This window comes from Salvia splendens, chromosome 4, assembly GCF_004379255.2.
Source record: "Salvia splendens isolate huo1 chromosome 4, SspV2, whole genome shotgun sequence".
Classification (NCBI taxonomy): Eukaryota; Viridiplantae; Streptophyta; class Magnoliopsida; order Lamiales; family Lamiaceae; genus Salvia; species Salvia splendens.
Window position 1 is genome coordinate 32,748,045 of NC_056035.1, and position 21,640 is coordinate 32,769,684.

General features: G+C 38.4%; 2 protein-coding genes across 2 annotated transcripts; both read right to left on the reverse strand.

The window, feature by feature from the left end:
• Nucleotides 1-459: 459 nt before the first annotated feature.
• LOC121799509 (3-phosphoshikimate 1-carboxyvinyltransferase 2-like) lies at nucleotides 460-11,673 on the reverse strand. Its single transcript, XM_042198902.1, has 8 exons — nucleotides 11,179-11,673; nucleotides 7,550-7,794; nucleotides 7,165-7,318; nucleotides 1,885-2,099; nucleotides 1,689-1,806; nucleotides 1,400-1,610; nucleotides 1,000-1,061; nucleotides 460-888 (listed from the first exon to the last, which is right to left on the reverse strand). Exons 1-8 carry the CDS (start codon nucleotides 11,503-11,505, stop codon nucleotides 670-672), a joined length of 1,551 nt encoding a protein of 516 aa, XP_042054836.1. The 5' UTR covers nucleotides 11,506-11,673; the 3' UTR covers nucleotides 460-669.
• A 5,074-nt stretch (nucleotides 11,674-16,747) lies between these two features.
• LOC121800990 (serine carboxypeptidase-like 40) lies at nucleotides 16,748-19,093 on the reverse strand. The gene is made up of 8 exons (XM_042200470.1): nucleotides 18,721-19,093; nucleotides 18,527-18,634; nucleotides 18,169-18,443; nucleotides 17,641-17,901; nucleotides 17,430-17,548; nucleotides 17,222-17,314; nucleotides 17,010-17,115; nucleotides 16,748-16,909 (listed from the first exon to the last, which is right to left on the reverse strand). The coding sequence occupies exons 1-8, from the start codon at nucleotides 19,091-19,093 to the stop codon at nucleotides 16,748-16,750; spliced, it is 1,497 nt and encodes a 498-aa protein (XP_042056404.1).
• Between the last annotated feature and the right edge of the window lie 2,547 nt (nucleotides 19,094-21,640).

Consider the following 21,640-nt stretch of genomic DNA (forward strand, 5'->3'; position numbering starts at 1 on the left):
TATCTAAGTTATTTCACTATTAATATTAAATATAGTACAATGATTTAAAATATTACAAATAAGTAAAACTAAACATAAATAATTAATAGTAATAGAATATTAATATCATTAAGATATTTTTATTTTGAAATAAAATTAGAGGAAACATCTTTTTTGGTACATCAACTATTCCAAATTACATACTTTAATGAAAATGAGAGGGTAAATAGATTGAATTGTCCTTCATGGTCTTAAGGGTACTTTGGTAATGAAAATATTGGAAATAGTCAAAAAGTAGTTGAATTGATATTAACTTATAGGTGATGGACCTTAAAAGATATTATGAAATGTTACGGACTAAATTTGCTCATTTGGGATAGTTGATGTACTAAAAAAGATGTTCTCTCATTTTTCAAATATAGAAGGTGAACGCCTTGAGTTAAGTGAGACAAATTAAAAAGGAAAGACGGACATCTTGAATTGGACGAAGGGAATATAATTTAAGATATATTATTGCTCTTCACATGACATGACATGACACAAAACACTAATTATATTTCAAGAAATGCTCACAACAATTCAATCTATATCTACAACCAAAATAATTCCCAGAATTAAACATGTTTTTTTTACTGTTACAACAATTCTCACCGTAATCTGCGATTCATCGTTCAATCGCTTCCTCGTATTTCAGTGCTTGGAAAACGTAGCAAGCACGTCAAAATAGTTGGGGAAGGTCTTACGGGTGCATCCGGGGTCCTTGATGGTCACTGGAACCTCAGCACATGCAGCGAGAGAGAAGGCCATCGCCATCCTATGATCATCATATGTGTCAATGGCCGTCACATTCAATTTCTCCGGTGGAGTGATCACACAGTAATCCGCCCCTTCCTCAACCGTTGCTCCCAACTGAAACACAGATACGAGTAGAGCAATGATATAAGATCACACGGACACTACAATACAGATATCTATCTATCTATCTATCTATCGAGGAAGCACGCCTAAAAAGCAACCAACCTTTCTAAGTTCTGTGCATATGGCAATCATTCTTTCTGTTTCTTTAACCCTCCAGCTAGCCACTGCGAACAATGAGAGAAACGAAGTCAGCTTAATTAGTATCGAAAGCAGAAGAATCTGCAAAAATGGAAACAAAGTGAGCAAAAGTTGATCAAAGACATTGAGAATAGATGTTCCTAGTTCAGGTTCATTGTTTAAAGATAGGATAAGAGATGTGGGTAAAGGATCAAAGGTAAGGTATCATTCATGTTGCTTTCGTTTTCATTTTTAACTATATCGCAACCTCGTTTCCAACTATTCCACCCATTACTATTTACTAATGAAACAGAATTTCAGAAGACAAACATATGATAAGAGGTTTCCAAAAGCTTATTATACTACTTGAGTGAAGGGGCCATACCATCTCTTATAGCAGTGGGTCCATCTGCGAAAAGTGCCACAACAGCGAGAGTCATGGCCACATCAGGCATTTTATTCATGTTTATATCAACAGGTCGCAAATGTTTCCTCCCAAATGCATCACGAGGAGGTCCTTTAACAGTCACACTGTTCTCAGTCCAGGTAACTTCAGCACCCATTTTTTCAAGAACCTCGGCAAATTTAACATCACCCTTCAAAACGCAGAATATGAGAAGATATTAGAATTGGAAACCTCAGGAAGATCACAACATCGTATAGGGTCCAAATACCTGCAAACTGCTTGTTCCACACCCTTCAACAGTAACGGTTCCACCAGTAACAGCGGCACCGGCCAAGAAGTAACTGGCGCTCGAGGCATCGCCTTCCACATAGGCTTTCCCAGGAGACCTGATGAATGCATCACGTTCAAGCTTCGACAAAATCGAGTTCCTCAAAGCTGCTTACAGATTAGTGGAGAGAACTTACTTGTACTGTTGACCTCCTCGGACCAAGAACCGGTCCCAGCTGTCACTGTGCTCTACTGAGACGCCAAAGCATTCCATCAATTTAAGTGTCATCTCCACATAAGGCACAGAAATGAGTTTGTCAATGATTTCAATCTCAACATCTCCTAAAGCCAGGGGTGCGGCCATGAGCAGAGCAGTCAGGTATTGGCTGCTTATGGATCCAGATAGCTTCACCTGCAAACATAAGGAAAGAACAGAGAGAAGATAGATCATAAATTCTTGGTCTTCTAAAGGAAAAAGGTTGTTTCCCTTCCCAAATGAGGATGAAAAACTCAGAGGGAGGGAGAAGTTCATTCAGTACTCTTATCCAGATCAAGTTGTTGGGAAATAAACACAGGCAATCACGAATATGAAAGAGAATGAACACAAGAAGTTGTTTACCCAGTTCGATACACTGTGTATCTACGTCTGGGGGCGATGCCAAGCTAGGGATTTCACTATATAATTTCAGGATGATTTAACAATGAGGGAGCACCTCTATTTATAAGTAACTAGAGAGCCCTAATTCTAGTCAAACTAGGAAACATATTCCATAAGGAAATATCTTTTAAGGAATAAATCTATCACAAGGAAATATACTTCAAGGAAACAAATCCTAAACATGGTAGGAGATATTTTAGGCTCCATAATTAACAATCTCCCACTTGGAGACTAACAACTCCTAAACAACTATTTCCTCGTGATCTCATCCCTTCATCCGCTTAGCATCGCCTAACCTTCTCTTCAAGTTCCAAGGCCAATTGAAGCTATGCATAGCTTCAATTTCTCTAAGGTCACCACCTTAGTAAACATGTCTGCAGGATTCTCACTTCCAAGTATCTTCACAAGTTGCAGGATTTTCATCTCCACTAGGTGTCGGATGTAATGATATTTTAACTCCACATGCTTTGTCCTAGAATGAAACGCTGGATTCTTCGCCAAGAAAATAGCACTCTGACTATCACTGTAGAGTATGCTACTCTTGTTCTCCTTCCCAAGTTCATCTAAGAAACTCTGCAACCACACCATCTCCTTGCTTGCCTCTATCGCAGCTACATATTCAGCCTCCGTAGTAGACAAAGCAACAGTCTTCTGCAACTTAGAAGTCCATGAAATAGCAGTACCACCATAAGTAAATACATACCCGGTTGTGCTTCTTCTCCCATCAAGATCATTGGACGCCAAGTCTGCATCCACATAACCTGCCAGCTCGACATTCTTGCCATTGAAACATAAGACGCTTTCTGTAGTACCTCTCAAGTATCGAAGGATCCATTTAACTGCTTCCCAATGTTGCTTGCCCGGATCACCCATGAACCGGCTCACTACTCCCACTGCTTGTGTAATATCAGGCCTCGTACACACCATTGCATACATAATACTGTCAATTGCTGAAGCATAAGGAATTTTCTTCATTTCAGCACGTTCTTCTTTTGTACTCGGCGACTCCTTCTTTGACAGCTTAAAGTGACTGCCCAAAGGCACACTTACTGGCTTCGAATTATCCATGTTGAATCTTTCCAAAACCTTACCAATGTAAGCAGCTTGCGAAAGATACAATTTTCCTGCCGCCTTGTCACGCTCGATTCTTATGCCCAAAATTTGATTAGCCTCTCCAAGATATTTCATGGAGAATCGTTCAGACAATTGCCTTTTCAACTTATCCATCTCCTTTTGATCACCTCCTGCGATCAACATATCATCAACATATAATAACAGAATAAGATAGCTCTTGTCAAACCTCTTGTAGTAACAACAATGGTCAGCGTAGCATCTTTTATAGCCAATCTCCATCGTGAATCCATCAAACTTCTTGTACCACTGCTTTGGAGCTTGCTTTAAACTATACAAGCTCTTCTTCAACTTGCATACAAGGTTTTCCATTCCTTTTACTATGAATCCTTCAGGCTGTGTCATGTACAACTTATCCTCCAAATTACCATGAAGGAATGCCGTCTTTACATCCATCTGATGTAACAATAGATTTTCTGCAACTACCATACTCAACACTAAACGAATAGTAGTTAGTTTCACAACAGGAGTGAACACATCTGTATAATCAATACCGTATCGTTGCTCAAATCCCTTGACAACCAGCCTAGCCTTGTAGCGCTTGCTACCATCAGCTTCACCTTTGATTCGATAGACCCACTTGCAATGCAATGCCTTTTTCCCTTTAGGAAGTTCCACAAGCTCCCATGTGCCATTTAGGAGAAGAGAGGCAAACTCGTCATCCATGGCAATTTTCCTCCTTCGTTTATCAGGGCCTTCTCCTGCCTCTGCATAACACTCGGGCTCACCACCATCTGTAAGTAACAAATAGAAATTAGAGGGCGAGTACCTATCAGGTGCACGTCGCTCTCTAGTCGATTTAGGCAGCGGAATAGTCGGTGGTGGAGTGCTTGGTTCTTCTTCAAGCACCTCTTCAGCATTCTGACTCTCCTTGCTCCCACTCGAGTTTGAGATGTCTAGCTCGACCACTTGTGGCTCAGAACTGCTGGGACTTGACGCCTCCAATCTATCCTTGTACAATACTTGTTCATTGAAGATGACATCTCTACTGCGAATAACCTTACGGTTCTGCTCATCCAGAGTCTATAACCGAACTCATCGCCTCCATAACCAATGAACGTACACTTAATAGATTTAGCATCCAACTTACTTCTCTCAACGGAACTAACATGAGCATAAGCAACACAACCAAAGATGCGTAGGAAAGATAGATTTACCTCTTTTCCTGTCCAAACCTCCTCGGGTATCCGAAACTCCAAGGGAACTGATGGACCTCTATTAATTAGGAATGCAGCTGTGTTGACTGCATCTGCCCAAAAACTCTTTGGCAATCCACTTTTCAACCTCATGCATCTTGCTCGCTCATTCAACGTTCTGTTCATGCGCTCTGCGATTCCATTCTGCTGTGGAGTTCCTTTCACAGTTTTCTCCATGCGGATTCCATTCTCGGCGCAGAATTCCTTGAACTTTGCAAGTTCATATTCTCCTCCATTATCGGATCTTAGACACTTCACCTTCATCCCGGTTTCAGTTTCAACAAGGGCTTTCCATTTCCTGAAAGCGTCAAACGCATCGGATTTACTCTTCAGAAAATAAACCCATAGCTTTCGAGTAGAGTCGTCGATGAAAGTCATATAATATTCAGAGCCTCCTAGGGACTTCACAGGTGCTGGTCCCCATAGATCAGTGTGGACCATCTCCAACTTCTGTGTCTTCAATTTTCTGCCTCCTCTTGAGAAACTCACCCTTTTCTGTTTCCCAAACACGCAATCCTCGCACAGGCCAACTTCAACAGTTTTCAAGCCAGGCAGTAAACCTCTTGAGCACATTATCTTCATCCCTTTCTCGCTCATGTGGCCAAGACGACAGTGCCACAAATCTGCATTATTTGCCTCACTTGCAATATCAATGCAATCATTGGAGTTAGTTGTGGTATACAACGTACCCTCCTTCTTACATCGAGCTACTATCATAGCTCCCTTGGTAATCTTCCAATTGTTGCAGCCAAACGTCACGGTGTACCCTTCTGCATCAAGCTGCCCAATCGAAATCAAACTTCTCTGCAATCCAGGAATGTGTCTGACTCCATTCAGTTTTATTACGGATCCATTGGACGTCACTACCTTCACGTTTCCCTTTCCCACGATATCTAAGGGCTCGTCATCAGCCAGATGTACCTTCTCAAAATCGCCAGAAACGTAGTCTTCCATTATCTCCACATTGCTGCAGGAGTGAAACGACGCCCCAGAATCCAATACCCACGATTCCATCAGACTACTGACGCTCAAGACCAACGCCTCGCCATCGTCATCAGACATGGTAGCGTTTGCTGTCTTCTTGTCCTTCTGATCCTTATTCTTATACTTCTTCGGTGCCTCACATTGATTTCTAAAATGCCCAAACTCATCACAATTCCAGCATTTAACTTTATCCAAATCCTTCTTGGATTGACTCCTTCATCTGGAATTTGATCTTCCACGATTTTGCTTTCCCTTCGATCTGCCTCTCTGTTCTGTATTCAGTGCTGATCCCGAAGTAGAAGATCCTGATTCTCTCCGGCGAACTTCCTCACCAATCATCAGATCTCTTACTCTGTCAACTGTTAGTTTTGTCTCTGCAGCAGTAACTGCTGTCACTGTGCCTGCCCAACTCTCAGGCAGAGACGATAGCAAAATCAGGGCACGAATTTCATCATCGAATTTTATATTAACCGAGTTCAGTTGCGAAGTAATCATGTTGAACTCGTTGAGATGTTGCACCAGCTTTCCCTCTTGCATTCTAAAATTAAACAATCGTCTAATCAGGTGTACCTTGTTTGCCGTTGATGGTTTCTGATACATGTCCTCCAAGATCTTTATCATCTCCTTTGTCGACTTTGCTGCAGTCGTGTGATAAGCCACATCCTTGGACAACGATAGCCTAATCGCGCTCATCGCTTTTCTGTCCAGCAGCTCCCACTCCTCATGTTCCATCTTTTCGGGTTTGGTTTTTAAAGGCTTCCAGAGATCTTTACCGTACAGGTAATCCTCAATCTGCATCTTCCAAAATCCGAAATCAGATCCATCGAACTTCTCTACAGCAATTTTCTCGTCGATCCCCATCGTGATTTCTGCCTCTTAAACCCTAGGCTCTTGATACCAGTTGTTGGGAAATAAACACAGGCAATCACGAATATGAAAGAGAATGAACACAAGAAGTTGTTTACCCAGTTCGATACACTGTGTATCTACGTCTGGGGGCGATGCCAAGCTAGGGATTTCACTATATAATTTCAGGATGATTTAACAATGAGGGAGCACCTCTATTTATAAGTAACTAGAGAGCCCTAATTCTAGTCAAACTAGGAAACATATTCCATAAGGAAATATCTTTTAAGGAATAAATCTATCACAAGGAAATATACTTCAAGGAAACAAATCCTAAACATGGTAGGAGATATTTTAGGCTCCATAATTAACACAAGTACATGGCAAATATCTTGGCACCGAAAACAACACTCACAATAGCACATTCGGTACTCTGAATGAATCCATCTATCCAGTTCCAATATGATAAGAGGAGTGATAAGGCAGAAAATTCAACATTTATTAGCTTCTCCCAAGTCCCATTTATTAGCAGAAATTGACAAGGTAGGTATCAGTTTGAAGCTTACATACGACGTTACCGTACGTGACATAGTAACATGCAGGCATACCTAGATAATTGCCACCAAAAACGAAAAAAAAAATTATGTGAAAGGAAGACCCACCTTCCCGCCAGGAAGACCTCCTTTTCCAACAACACGAACAGGGGGACAATTAGTGCCCAGGAAACAATCAACTTCAGCACCAAGCTGCTGAAGCCCAGTGACTAAATCACCAATAGGTCTCTCTCTCATGCGAGGAACTCCATCCAGCACATAGCTGAAAGTCATAACAGTGTATAAAAGCAAGATAGTAAGAAACTTGATCACAGTAAGTATTACTAGCAGCTTACCATGCAACCAAATCAATCAAGACTATTTTATTATATTAAGTGCCCCTTGTAGATACAGAAGTTATCTAAAAACTCAAACAGAGTCATGAGAAAAGCTCTCAAGGATCAGGATTTAGGCATGAATGTAATACGTGTGGAAAAGTGTGTAAATAATATACCTTGCATTCCCTCCAGCAGCAACAACTGCAGCAGTCAAAGGGCGCATCGCTGTTCCTGCATTTCCTAAGAAAAGTTGAATTTCTTCCTTAGCTTCTTTAGAAGCTGGAAATAGACCACCCGAGCCTCCCACAACTGCTCGTTGATTAGCTTTGTCTTCTTCCACATCTAGCCCAAGAGTCCTTAAGGCACCAAGCATATAATGAATATCATCACTGCTTAGTAAATTGTCCACAACAGTCGTTCCCTGGAAAACATCTAACGGTTATTTCAGGAACATTGTTAAAGAAGACATAGATTCAATAATTAAAAGATAACTGCGGAGGCGTTCAAGATCCACCAGAAGTTTGTTGCATCTTGTGACTGACTAACTTATAAATTTACAGATACAAATATATATATATATATATATATATATATATATATATATATATATGGTAGTGATCAAGATATAACTAATCTTAAGTGTATAACTAGAGAACAAATCTCAGCCACACATCTTAATGGAACAAATATTATTTATTTTAATTATATAAAATAGGTCAAGGGTATTTTTGGAAATTACATTATGAGATTTAAACATTCGATCAATTACGCTGTTTCTCTTCTTTCTCATTCCAAATCTGCGCTTTCTTTTCCTTTCGATCTGAATAACACCGTTCTTAGTTCTCTTTATTTTTTGATTGATTTATGATGCTTCTTAATTTCATTTTGCGCCTTTAATTTTGATTTTTTTTTAATTGGTTGTTGGTTGATGAATTCGGTGTTTTGTGATATAGACATTCATTTTATGTGGTTTGTATGTGATTTCGGTCTACAGTTTCAGTAATAAATTGACTTTTCCTGATTGTGCAGAAAGAGTTTTGGGTCTTTAGATGCGTGTTTATTCTGATGGATGGCAGTTTTACTTTGAGTTTCCTAACAGTACTAGCAATGAACTATGCCTTCATTAAGCTTTATGTTGAAGACTTAAAGTCAATAACTTGAATGGTAATTTTTTATAATTATGGAGCTTCATGAACAATTGCTTAACATGTATGTCCCCTGGTACGTAGTTTTAGTTTAGTGATGGATTTGATCTGTTATGATTAGATTATTCGATGATCTCAATGCATTAAGTAGTGAAACGCAAAATTCCAATGATGTGCTTTGGCTGCCAAAATCAATAAAGGTTATATCCCAATCAAGGTTATGCTCTCTTGTTAACAAAACAAATCACTATTAGCGTAATTTTACTTCACTCTTGTTAACAAAACACATCACTATTAGCATGATTTTACTTTGATTTTACTTCACTCTTGTTTACAAAACACTTCACTCTTATTATGATTTTACTTCACTCTTGTTTACAAAACAATTCACTCTTATTATGATTTTACTTCACTCTTGTTTACAAAACACATCACTCTTAGCTTGATTTTACTTCACTCTTGTTTACAAAGCACATCACTCTTAGCATGATTTTACTTCACTCTTGTTTACAAAACACATCACTCTTAATATGATTTTACTTCACTCTTGTTTACGAAACACATCACTCTTATTATGATTTTACTTCACTCTTGTTTACAAAACATATCACTCTTAGCATGATTTTACTTCACTGTTGTTTACAAAACACATCACTCTTAGTATGATCTTACTTCACTCTTGTTTACAAAACACATCACTCTTAGTATGATTTTACTTCACTCTTGTTTACAAAACACATCACTCTCTTATTGTGATTTTACTTCACTCTTATTTACAAAACACATCACTCTTATTCAGATTTTACTTCACTCTTGTTTACAAAACACATCACTCTTATTCAGATTTTACTTCACTCTTGTTTACAAAACACATCACTATTATTCAGATTTTACTTCACTCTTGTTTACAAAACACATCACTCTTAGCATGATTTTACTTCACTTTTGTTTACAAAACACATCACTCTTAGCATGATTTTACTTCACTCTTGTTTACAAAACACATCACTCTTGTTTACATAATAGAGAAAAACATCATTCGAAATACACCTTAGAAATCATTTTTTAGTTAACTGAAACAGAAAAGCTTCAAAATAATCGATCGATTGGTCGGTTATAACCAGATAGGAAAATCGGGATATGCAGCAATTGCAGGGGCTGAATTCTTAGTTAACTCATCAATTAGGCATTTAATCAAACATGTAGAGTGAACAAACTAAGTATTAACATTGTTTGATGCTCTAAATCACTATCTTTTGCCACTATGATTCTAAAAAACTTCACAGAACCACAATACTCTTGGTGAAATACAACTACTCACAGCTTTAAAAGGTCCACACAGATTCAATATCGAATTTCAATATCCAAATATAACAGCTTTAAGAACTGATCCGCATCAAACTGCCAATTTTGCTCATCGCATGTGCATCTTCCTCACGGAGCCGGATCTCGGAACTCCGCCCAACGAAGACTTCCTTCTGTTTTTAACCTGAACGTACGAATTGCCGTTGATTTTGATCGACTGCGGATCCTCCTCCGCCACCAAAACCGGCGAGATCCGAGACTACCCTGGAGGTTTCTGATGAGCAGAGTTGGACTGAAAATTTCACTCTATGCAATGACCATTATACCCCCGCCTTGTTATTATGGAGTAAATTTGTGATTGAGGGAACTAATATCTCATTAAATTCGAAAATTAATACTAGCCCTTGATTTATTTGATCTTGTGGCTATGATTTGTTCTCTAGTTATTTGGTTAAGGGGCATTTGCCATAGATCACTACTATATATATATATATATATATATATATATATATATATACTCCGTACTTGAAATTGACCTCTGATAAGAGCCTAAGGACTCCTAAAGTATTTCTAACATTAATCAAATGAAAATTTGAGGTCGATGTGAAAGGTTCAAAATGTGATAATATATCTTAAAGAACAGAAAAATTTATGTCATTATGTGATACTTTTCTTCTCAGGCTCTCATCTTCAGCCACAGACGAACAAGGGTTTCAAACGAGTAATCCTAAAGAAAGATATTCCTGCATAAGTATTGGAGATAGAGTCACCAATGGGGGAGATTTCTATGCCAACCACATAACCACATAACCAAAGGGGGAGATTTCTTGGCAGCTCAATAATGGAAATATAACTGCTAGTATGCGAGGCCTTAACTGCCAGGTTGCATTGAAAATTTGAAATAGATCTAGTCTTGTCTCAGACTTGGCAAGATTAACATAATGCTCTACACAAATGATACCATGGATACTGAAATACTAAAATCAATTTGATTAGCTCACTCATATTCAGTATTAAAACAAGTGTGCAGAACACATAAATAAACATTGCGTTTATAACAATAAAATCAATATTTGGTGAACAATATGAATCACTGAATCACACATTATGTGCATGCTAATATACATATTTACAAACAAGAAAGAAGAAGCAAGAGAGAAAAGAAGAATGCAAAGATATCGTGACAATCATGATGAAAGACAAAATGAGGCAGATGAGTAGTGAAACTTAAGCCTACAATAGATCTAAAATGTGTCACCTTAAAGACCAATACCCATAAAAATAAGCCCTTTATAACATGCATTTAGGAAATTTAAGAAAAGTAGAAGAAATCGACAATCAAGTGTAAGTAATACCTCAGACAGAGCAGCAAGAAGCAAAATTCGATTCGACAGTGATTTGGAGCCCGGCAACTTAACAGTGCCGGAGATTTCTTTGATGGGTTGTAGCACGATCTCCGGCACCGTCGACGGCTTCTCCGCCGTCGCGACCGAAGCCACAACTCTCAATTGGTTTGTCTTTTTAACCGTCAAGATGGAACCTTTACCCAAAACCCACGATCCTTTGGACGAATTGTTGAGAGTCTTGGGGGCGAAAAGCAAGGAAGAGGAAGTTGAAGCCGGAGATTTAGCATTAGGAATTGAGAATTTGGGCGAGGCGAGATTGTGCGCCATTTTCGCCATCAATTATGAAGTGGTGTTTTTGAGAATGTGATGATTCTTGATCCCCTTCCCAGAAATTGAGAAATCAATTGGTGTAGATGTTAAGATGAGGGGTTAGGTTGAAGTTCAACTAGAAAAAGGTCAGTGTCACCGACGACTCTTGAGCCTGCACCAACCATTTTTGTCTGCTCAACTTTCGAAACGTGTTGCTAAATAAATATTCCATTTTTACCTAATATTCTCATTTTTTAACCTCCCCACTTTTATTTTAGTTTAGACAATCTTTTTTTCTATAGCACTTTATTTTCTATTGATAATATTTTAATTATTTTTTCTTTTTTATCTCCCTTCTACTTATTTGTGTCATACTAAAAGTATTAATCGTTTAATGGTATATGTACAAAATACATAGAATAAAATTTTAAATTGAAGATGTATTACTGAATAGGAGTAGGGATAAGAGGTTATTGTGGAAGAAAATCATGCAATTTAATCATAAGTTAAAATACATTGATAGAGTCGAAATGACAAATAAGAGGGAGGGGATATATGGGTAATGGTAATATATTGCAACTTCAAGAGCTTCAACATGGACGAAACCCTCTTTAATTTCCAAGATTTCATTTCTTATGTTATGATTTCATTTGCCTATATAGGTCCATGATCAATTGAGATTTTTTAAGCTAATTGAGAAATGAGATGCAATCTCAGCCACTCATTTTTATTAAATGAGTGGTCTAGATTTTGCCACACAAAAAATATTTTTAAATTAATTTATTATGAAAGGGTATAATGGTAATTTTAAGGTAATTAAAATTCAGCAACTCTCATCTCTTGCTCTCTACTTCTCGATCTCTCTCTCCATCTCTAAGGCGTTCCTTCCATACGCTTCCGTACACAAAATTGCACCTCCAATTCGAGCTCCCTCTCATCTCATGATTGTATTCCTCCATCAGAGTGAGAATTGGAGATCAGAAAATACAGAAAATCGAGAAGAAGATGAAAATTGAAACCCTGGGTAGAATCTGAACGCCGTAGAATGTGCAGCAGCTGCCTATCGAGATTGGTGAAACCGAATTTCCGACGAGTCTGGGTGCGGAGTAAAATTCGAAGGCGTGGAGAGAGGATCGGAGTCTGATAAGCTCGATTCAGGCGGAATCGGAGGCGTGAGTGAATATTCGGCGCCGGATAATGTCAGCGGCACCGACGATTCCGTGTGTAATAAGGAGAACGAGTGCGTTGCGGTGGCGAAATCGATGTTGAGTGCTGCTGAGATTAGTGATGGAGTGAATTTCGTGAAGCCGCTGGCTTCTGCAAGGTTTACTCACCGGTGCGTTTCGGAGAAATTTCACTGATTTGATTGCAATTTCGCTTTACCTTTCTCAGCTGTTAGTAGTTTTGTTCTATTGTTTGGCTTTGCATTTGAATAGTGGTTTGGCGATTGACGGAAATGTGTATTGTTTGTGTAAATTGAAAGGCTTTCATTGCTGGAAATGGATTTTAAAGATTGAAGGAGAGTAATACTGTAGGGATGGTTGATTTCTTGTTGCATAGCTTTGAATTTTGATAGTTAATCACTTAATTATAGCTTTCTCCTTCAAGCAGCCTGTTTTGTGATATGCAGCCATCTTTAGAATAGAGTGGCAGTTTCCTGTGGATTAGTTCTTTGTGTGTGAAGCTAATAAGCTGAAATCTTCTTAAATCTAAGAAAACATTTACTTAGGTCTAGGCGGAGACCGTAGAAATCAGATTAAAAGGTGGAGGAGGAAGGCAACGGCGGCAGAGGCAGAACGGCAGCGAAAAAGCAAGCGCCGAAGGATGGGGAATCGATGAGCTTGAGTAAGAAGGCGGTGGGGTTGTATGTCGGCAAGAAAGGGCTGCTGTTTTGGCTCAACAAATTCGCCTACGCTTCCATCTTCATCGTGATTCGGGGATGGATTCACTTCTGGTTTGTGGGTCCCGCTTTGAACTTGTAGATGAAATTGTGAAATATGTAGATGAATTTGAGAAGGCGATTTATTTGACGTCCAACCATCACGATTAATTTGTGAAATATATGGATGCAGTTTTTAATTCGATTGTGTTGCTGGAATTTGTGAGTTGTGTAGATAAGGTGGTTGTGATATTGCCTAAAATATTATTTTTGACATAAATTATATAAGTTGTTGACATGAAAATGTTTGTTGTTGAGTACGAAAACAATGTCAACTATATATATACAATGTCAATTATATGTAAAATGTTCTTATTTGACATAATTTATACATAAAATGTTGTTGTTGACATTAATTATATGTAAAATTATATAAGTTGTTGACATGAAAATGTTTGTTGTTGAGTACGAAAACAATGTCAACTATATAGATACAATCTCAATTATATGTAAAATGTTGTTATTTGACGTAATTTATACGAAAAATGTTCCTATTGACATTAATTATATGTAAAATTATATAAGTTGTTGACATGAAAATGTTTGTTGTTGAGTACGAAAACAATGTCAACTATATATATACAATGTCAATTATATGTAAAATGTTCTTATTTGACATAATTTATACGTGAAATGTTGCTGTTGACATGTTGACATTAATTATATAGGTCGTTGACATGAATTATATAGCTCGGTGACATAATAACGTTTGTTGTTGACATGAATTATATAGGTCGTTGACATAAATTTTATGAAAAATGTTGTTGACATAAATTATATGTAAAACATTGTTGTTGACATGAATTATATGTAAAACCTTGTTGTTGACATAAATAATATAGGTCGTTGATATGGAAATATTTGTTGTTGACATTAATTATTTGTAAAATGTTGTTGTTGACATAATAGTTGACATAAATAACGTTTGATGTTGACATTGTGGTTGACATAAATAACGTTTGATGTTGACATCGTAGTTGACATAAATAACGTTTGTTGTTGACATCGTAGTTGACATAAGATCAAGATGTTTTTCACTCTCTCTCTCTCACTCTTTCTCTCAAATAGATCAATATGTTTCTTACAAGAACCAAGAAGCTATGGAAATCTTAGCTCAAGAGGCAAACAGAGAGAGAGATTACTTATGGTAAAATATCAAGACCAATAAAAAAATCAGCAGAATTAACTAAGACAACAACTCCATTAAGAACAATTTCAGCTCAAGAATAAGAAAAACAATCCACCAAAAAAAATCCCTCATTTAAAAGAAAGGAAACATTTGCTAGAAAAACATAACACATTCAACCATCACTGTAAACAAGAAAAAAGAACATTTTTTTCTGGAAAAAAAATCGAATCTTAATAATTAGATTAGCCAGACAAATCACTCTAAACTTTGACACGCACAAACACACACACCTTCTGAATCAATTCATCAAACACCTGGAGAATCCGATCGAGCTCCACCACCTCCGCCGTCTCCTTGCACTGCTAGTGGCTCCGGAACGACACCGGTGCTCTCTTCACCTACTGCAGCACGGAGAAGAGCTCCGGCGTCATGCCTGCGGCGGCTGCTGTTGCTGCTTCGAGATCCACCACGACGACATCTTCTCCCTCGAAGCCTTCCTCCTCTCCAACGGCTTCACCGTCCCCCTCAGCTCGATCTCCTCGAATTCGCCATGGAAATCCTCACCAACCTCCAACCACCGGAACAGCCGGAGCAGGAGCAGGAAAATGATATGACATGGTGGAGGGTGGCAGGGGATACATCACAAAAGGAAAGTTATGATCAAGAAACAGAACATCCAAAATTTACATGAGGATTTCTTTATTATGTTAGTATCCTTTATCTCAAATATATATCAACATGCTCTGCCATACAAATATTTTTAAGAAAAGAAACATAGTTTTAAAGAAAATAGAAATATTTAGATTCAATAAACTGCACTTTCAATGGAACATGAAAACAAGGACCAAACTCAAGAAAGCAAACCAAAGGAAGCATGGTATACACTGCATTTAAACTTCTCTAACAATATTCATATGACAAAAGGATGGATAATAACTAGCTTAACCTAGAGAAAGCATGGTAAATTTGAACAGCAGATGTACCAACATCAAAATAACTACTGTTCTTTGGGCAGTATATAGCAGATGTCAATTGAATCCATCTCTCCTCCTCAAATTGAACACAAAATCAGATCTGGAAGCTCGAGAATCCACGAATTCACACTCATATCCTTCCGATTCTGGAAAATCATTTACAGAACGAAGCAATTGCTCGTCACCAACACATTGCAAGCCGTAGGAGTCGGAATCGTGCTCGGCATACATCAACATCGGATTAGACAAATTGGGGATCGAGAAGCGATTTCACGCTCACGCTCACCTTCCTTCTCTCCTCCACCACCGAAACCCTCTCGATCTTCATCGACGAGCGCCCAATCCTCCTTCGAGAAGCCTCCAGCGGCGTCTACCGCCTCTCCTCCTACCTAATCGCCAACACACTCGTCTTCATCCCCTACCTTCTCGCCATCGCAATTGTCTTCTCCGCTTCTGTTTACTTCCTATATTCATGTTTCAATTGCTCAAATTCTTCAGCTTCAATTTGGGGTAAAAACGGTATTGCTCAAATTCTTTAGCTTCTGTATACTTCATAGATTTTGAAGGTCTTCGATTTTGCACAATTGTGTGAATTGTATGAAGATCAACAGATTTTTCAGCGAGACTTTTAGAGAGGGTTTTAGAAAATTATTTCAAATACAATTTTATTTTTTTTTTGCCATATTATTAATGAAATGACACTTATACCCCCGTATTGACATAATGTGATAGCTGTTGACATTTCATTAATCTTGTGGATTAGTGGTTGAGATTGCATCTCATTTCTCAATTTAGCTAAATAATCTCTACCTAACAGCACCCTATATATATATATATAAAGGCCGTATGTTGGACGATCTTGAACATCTATGGTCCGTCAACTAACGTTCTTTTCTACGGTTGATCGAACCGGTTTGACTGATTAAACCATAAATCGATAACGTTGTCAATTCACTTGTTCGTCCAATTTTATTTTCTAAACATTGATGCAACAACTCCGAATACGTCCACTCACTTCTTCTGGTTTGATGTTTCTAGTCTTTGCAATTTGCAATGCAACTCAATATAAATGACAAAGGGTACATTTTAATAAATTGGTTGTAAAATGCGAGACTAATTAAGTAGGAGAAGCTAAATAACAAGTGTGTGCTCAGCTCAATTGATATTCGATTTATTCATTTGCTTTGAGCCTGTGCAAAAGATACTTATTACTACTAATGACAAGGCCTAAACCCTAAGTCTGGAAGAATTAGGGAGTTCTGTCCCATCAACAAAGTGCAGAACAAGAGAAAGAGCTCGAGCCGGTTGATAACTAGGCACTTGATGCCCTGCCCCTCTTACTGTAGCAAATGTTATATCTCCTTTATACACTTGTGTATACCCACCAACCTTCATTATTAAACAAATACAATTTTAATTTCATGCTTTTTATAGAAAAAACAAGTCAAAGTTGTTGAAACTTGAAATCAATTTTAAGATTTGCACATACCTCTCCACCAAGGAACCAAGGGTGCCACACAGTTTTAATGGCAAGTTTCAATTTTTTGAGGGAATTCTTTGTTGAAGTAACTGGTACTCTTCCATCTGTGTCTCCACTGCAATAACACAAATGCCCATTTTTTTTAAATATCAATCAATCATAAAGTCAATAAGATTGCCTAAATTCAAACATAAATGTGAGAGAGAAGTTGTGAAATTTACCTAAATACCCAAACTCGAAGCCCATTAGCCATAAACTCTTGCAGAAGTGGAAGAATAGTCGGTGCACTATCCGTCCATGTTTCAATCACATCGCTACAAATATTGAACAACCATTTAGCAAATTTTTTTATGGAAAATTAGAAATTACTCCTGTAATTCAATCATATGTACATATTAGTAAAATTATGTAATTACAAAAAAAAATTACCTGCATGATTCCCAATCATAAGGGATTCTGGTTACATTGGCATGAAGTGCTTTCTGAACATCTTTCCTATTCAAATATGCATACACATAATAATCACTGCAAGGATCCATGTGGGAGACCTGCATTATTCATATATTTGAGTATTATTATTATTATTATTGTATAAAATAAAATATAAATAAGTGATAAGAAAGGAGAAAGCATATGTTACCGAAGCCCTGATTGGTTTTTGAGTGAGATCAGAGTTCCGGCAGAGGGGAGCATAAATGTTGTAGATATCAATTTCATTAGTGTTTTTATCAACTTGTCCCTGAGCTTCGCTGCATTTATCCGATTGCTCAGTCGCCTTAGGGGAGAAATCGCAATATCTCAATACCTGTTTCGTGATTTCATCCGATACCAGAGCATGGCTTCCAAAGTACTCGTACATCCCTATTGCATCCGTCTCGTCGTTTATCACAGCATTTCCAATCTGCATTCATAACCACGCCATTTTTATGTAAGTGTCATTTTTCAATTTCAGATTTTATTTTGTGAATAAATAACCATACTAATAAATGTAGACGTTGAAGTGCATAGTGTTACTAGGGTTTAATTAGGGTTTATAATTGTGGAGTTGCTCATTAAATGGACATTACTATATTATATAATTTCTCCATGCTCATCTAAAAGTGAAAAGCCACTCATAAACAATGCACATATAAATTTTAAAATAAAATAAAATTAAATAAAAACTTACAAGAATTCCCTTGAGATTTATAATTGTTTTGCCAGCCATTTTATTATGATGGAGAATTGTGTGAGCCAATTGAGGCACATAATGGCCTGCATAACTCTCTCCAGAGATAAAAAATTCTCTCCCTTTGTACTCAGGAAACCTCTCCAACCAGTTCACCAAGAAGGCATAGTTGTCGATGGCCGTCTTCGCGTCGCCTCCACTTCTGAAATCCGACGTCGAATTTGAGTACGAGAACCCAACGCCAGCCGGAGACTCCAGAAACAACAGATTTGCAGCTTCAATAAAACAACAAATTATTTTTAAAAAGTAATTAAATATACATTCGAAAGTATGGTTGAACTTGAACATAATTAGATACCATGATGCCATGACCAAGGATTTTTGTAGAGAGTTTTTCCATCGCTGTGGACACGGAACGGCCCAAGCTCTTGCATTGCTCCATATGCAAGAGATGAGCAGCCAGGCCCTGTTCAAAATTTAAAAATATATAAATTTCAAATTTAATCTACCAAAGCAATTGAGAAAGAAAAAAAGTGAAAAATTGATGATCACCTCCATTGAGCCATAGAAGAAGAGGCATTTTTTTGTGATGAGCGCGTCGAGGTTGAGCCTCGACAAAGTAGTAGTAGAATGCTCGGCCAGAGGCCTGGTTCACGGTCACATACCCACCATATTGTTTGAACGGGACGGGGGGCTGGCCGGGTAGTTTCTCTATTAGGTCACTCTCTTTCAGCCCTCTTTGAGAGAGAATTTCGACGTTGTGCGAGTGATGGCTTGCGTTGAAATAGCTTCTATCAATGCTGTTTCTATGAAACTTCTCCTTGTAAAGGCGAGAGAGAGAATCGATTTGATTAATAGCTTTGATTTGAGGCCATTGAAGTAGTGCAATGCCAAGAAGAAGGAGAAATGGTGTGAGAGTGTACATTTTTTTGGTGGATAAGTGATGATGAAATTGTTGGATTTAAATAGAGTCAAACATGAGGTATTAGAGGAAAGTAATCATTTCCTTATTATTGTATTGATTTTGTATTTATCGTAATTGATCATTGTATTTATGCCATTGTAATTTACCTTAGATAGAATCTGTCATTGTATAATTTGTATTTGTAATCTGACGCTAATTCGGTATCAATTCAGTATTTGTATATGGTATATATCATGCATATATAGTGAGCTGACCGATATATTTAGTTCATATTTACATAAATAGGAAGCTATTGTTTGTCTTGCACACATTTCCTTTCATGTTTCTTTTTACATATTTTCTTTTAAGTTACGTTGTCTTTTAGTTTTTAGTTATATACTCCCTCCGTTTCATAGTAATGGACGAGTTTCTTTTCGGCACGGAGATTAAGAAAAATTGTGTTAGGTGGGTTAAGTAAATAAAGTGGAAAATGAAAAAGATAGAGAGATGAAGAGAGAAAAAAAGTAAAGGAGAGTAAAGTAGGTAGAAAAATGTGTTGACTTTAATAAAAAAATAAATGACTCTATTACTATGGAACGGATGGAAGAATTATTATTAAGTTTTGTAATTATTTTCGCTTTAGTTATGTGGAGTAATTATTAGCTTTAGTTTGGTAAATTTTTGCGCTTTAGTTTTTAGTTTTGTGACTAATTTTTTTAGTTTTGTTGTAATTATTTGCGCTCCTGATTTCTTTTGTAGATATTAGTGATTTACTATTTCATCATTTAAGGTGGTTTACTGTATTTAATAGATTTTAATATTATGGTACTATTTTTATTATTTTACGTGATATCCTCAATTAAAAAAAATCCTGCTATTTTTAATTGTTCTGATTTTAAATACATTATTTTATTTTTATTGTTTTATGTAATTATTTGTAGTACAATTTATACCTTCATATAAAAAATTATGAATACTCTTCAGATCATTGGTGGATACAGTAAAGAGTAGTGAGGGCACCCGCAACGCTGTGCCGTTGCGGTTCCTATGCCGTTCCGGCGGAACGGTTCCGCGGCGGCACACGTTGCAGGCTCCGTTCCGTCGCCATTCCGTGCCCATGCCGTTCCTATGCCGTGTCTCGTTCCGTTCCGGAGGAACGCGGAACGAAACGTTCCGCCACGCGCCGAGGCGACGTGGCGGCCTCCCATTCGACGCGTGAAGCCCACTCGCTGCCCCGCGAGTGGGCTTCGTCCCGGTGACGCAATAATTCAATTTTTTTATAAAAAAATTCGAATTTAATAAAAAAAAAAAATTTGCAACGGTAATGTGACCGTTTTTTTATATCCGTTTTGTATTTTTTTTTTATTTTTTTTTATTTATTTACTCTATAAATACTCCTATTTCATACTCATTTCAATCACAAATACACATCTATTCCTCTCTATTTCCACCCCAATTTTCATCTCAAATCAACTCTGCTTTCCTTCTCCCAAATTTAATCAAACTAATGGATCCTTTTGAACAAATGCGTCAAATATTGCAACAATCACTTGAAGAAGATCGACGACGGGAGGCCGAAGAAGCCGCGCCGCCCCAACGACGCTCCCGTACGTACATCCATCGTAACCGGGAGGAAGCCGCTGCAAGGTTAGTACGCGACTACTTCTGCGATAACCCGGTTTGGGGAGATACGTACTTCCGTCGCCGTTTCCGCATGGGGAAACCTTTATTTCTCCACATCGCGAATACTTTGGCAGCCCGGGAAGAGTTCTTCCAGGAAGGGTATGACGCGGTCAGCCGTCCCAGCCACACGACGCTGCAGAAATGTACTGCAGCAATCCGCCAGCTTGCGACTGGACAAACGGCCGACATGTTCGACGAATACCTCCACATCGGAGACAGCACTGGGCGAATGTGCTTGCTCAAATTCTGCAAAGGCGTCCGGGCAGCCTTCACCGACGAATTTCTCCGGAGGCCAAGCACGACTGATTGTCAGTTCCTGCTCGACCTTCACGAAACAGTGCACGGATTCCCCGGGATGCTCGGCAGCGTCGATTGCATGCACTGGCAATGGAAGAATTGCCCGGTGGCGTGGAAGGGGTCCTACACGAGCGGCCACAAAGGCACCCACCCAATCGTTATACTTGAGACCGTTGCCGACTACCGCCTTTGGATCTGGCACGCGTACTTCGGGGTCCTCGGGTCGAACAACGACGTAAACGTGCTCCACCAGTCCGACCTCTTGACCGAAGTTTTGGATGGTAAAGCGTCGGCCATCAACTTCGTCGCCAACAACCGGCTTTATAAAATGGGTTACTATCTCGCCGATGGCATCTACCCGAAGTGGCCTACCTTCGTGAAGACGTGCAGTGGGTCTGCGAACCCAAAGCAGACTCTTTTTGCGCAGAAGCAGGAGGCTGCTCGCAAGGATGTGGAGAGGGCGTTCGGGGTTCTCCAAGCGCGCTTCAACATCATCAAAGCCCCGGCTCGTATATGGTTCATGGAAAACATGGTCGACATCATGTATACGTGCATAATCTTGCACAACCGCAAGTAGTCCGCCTCGAA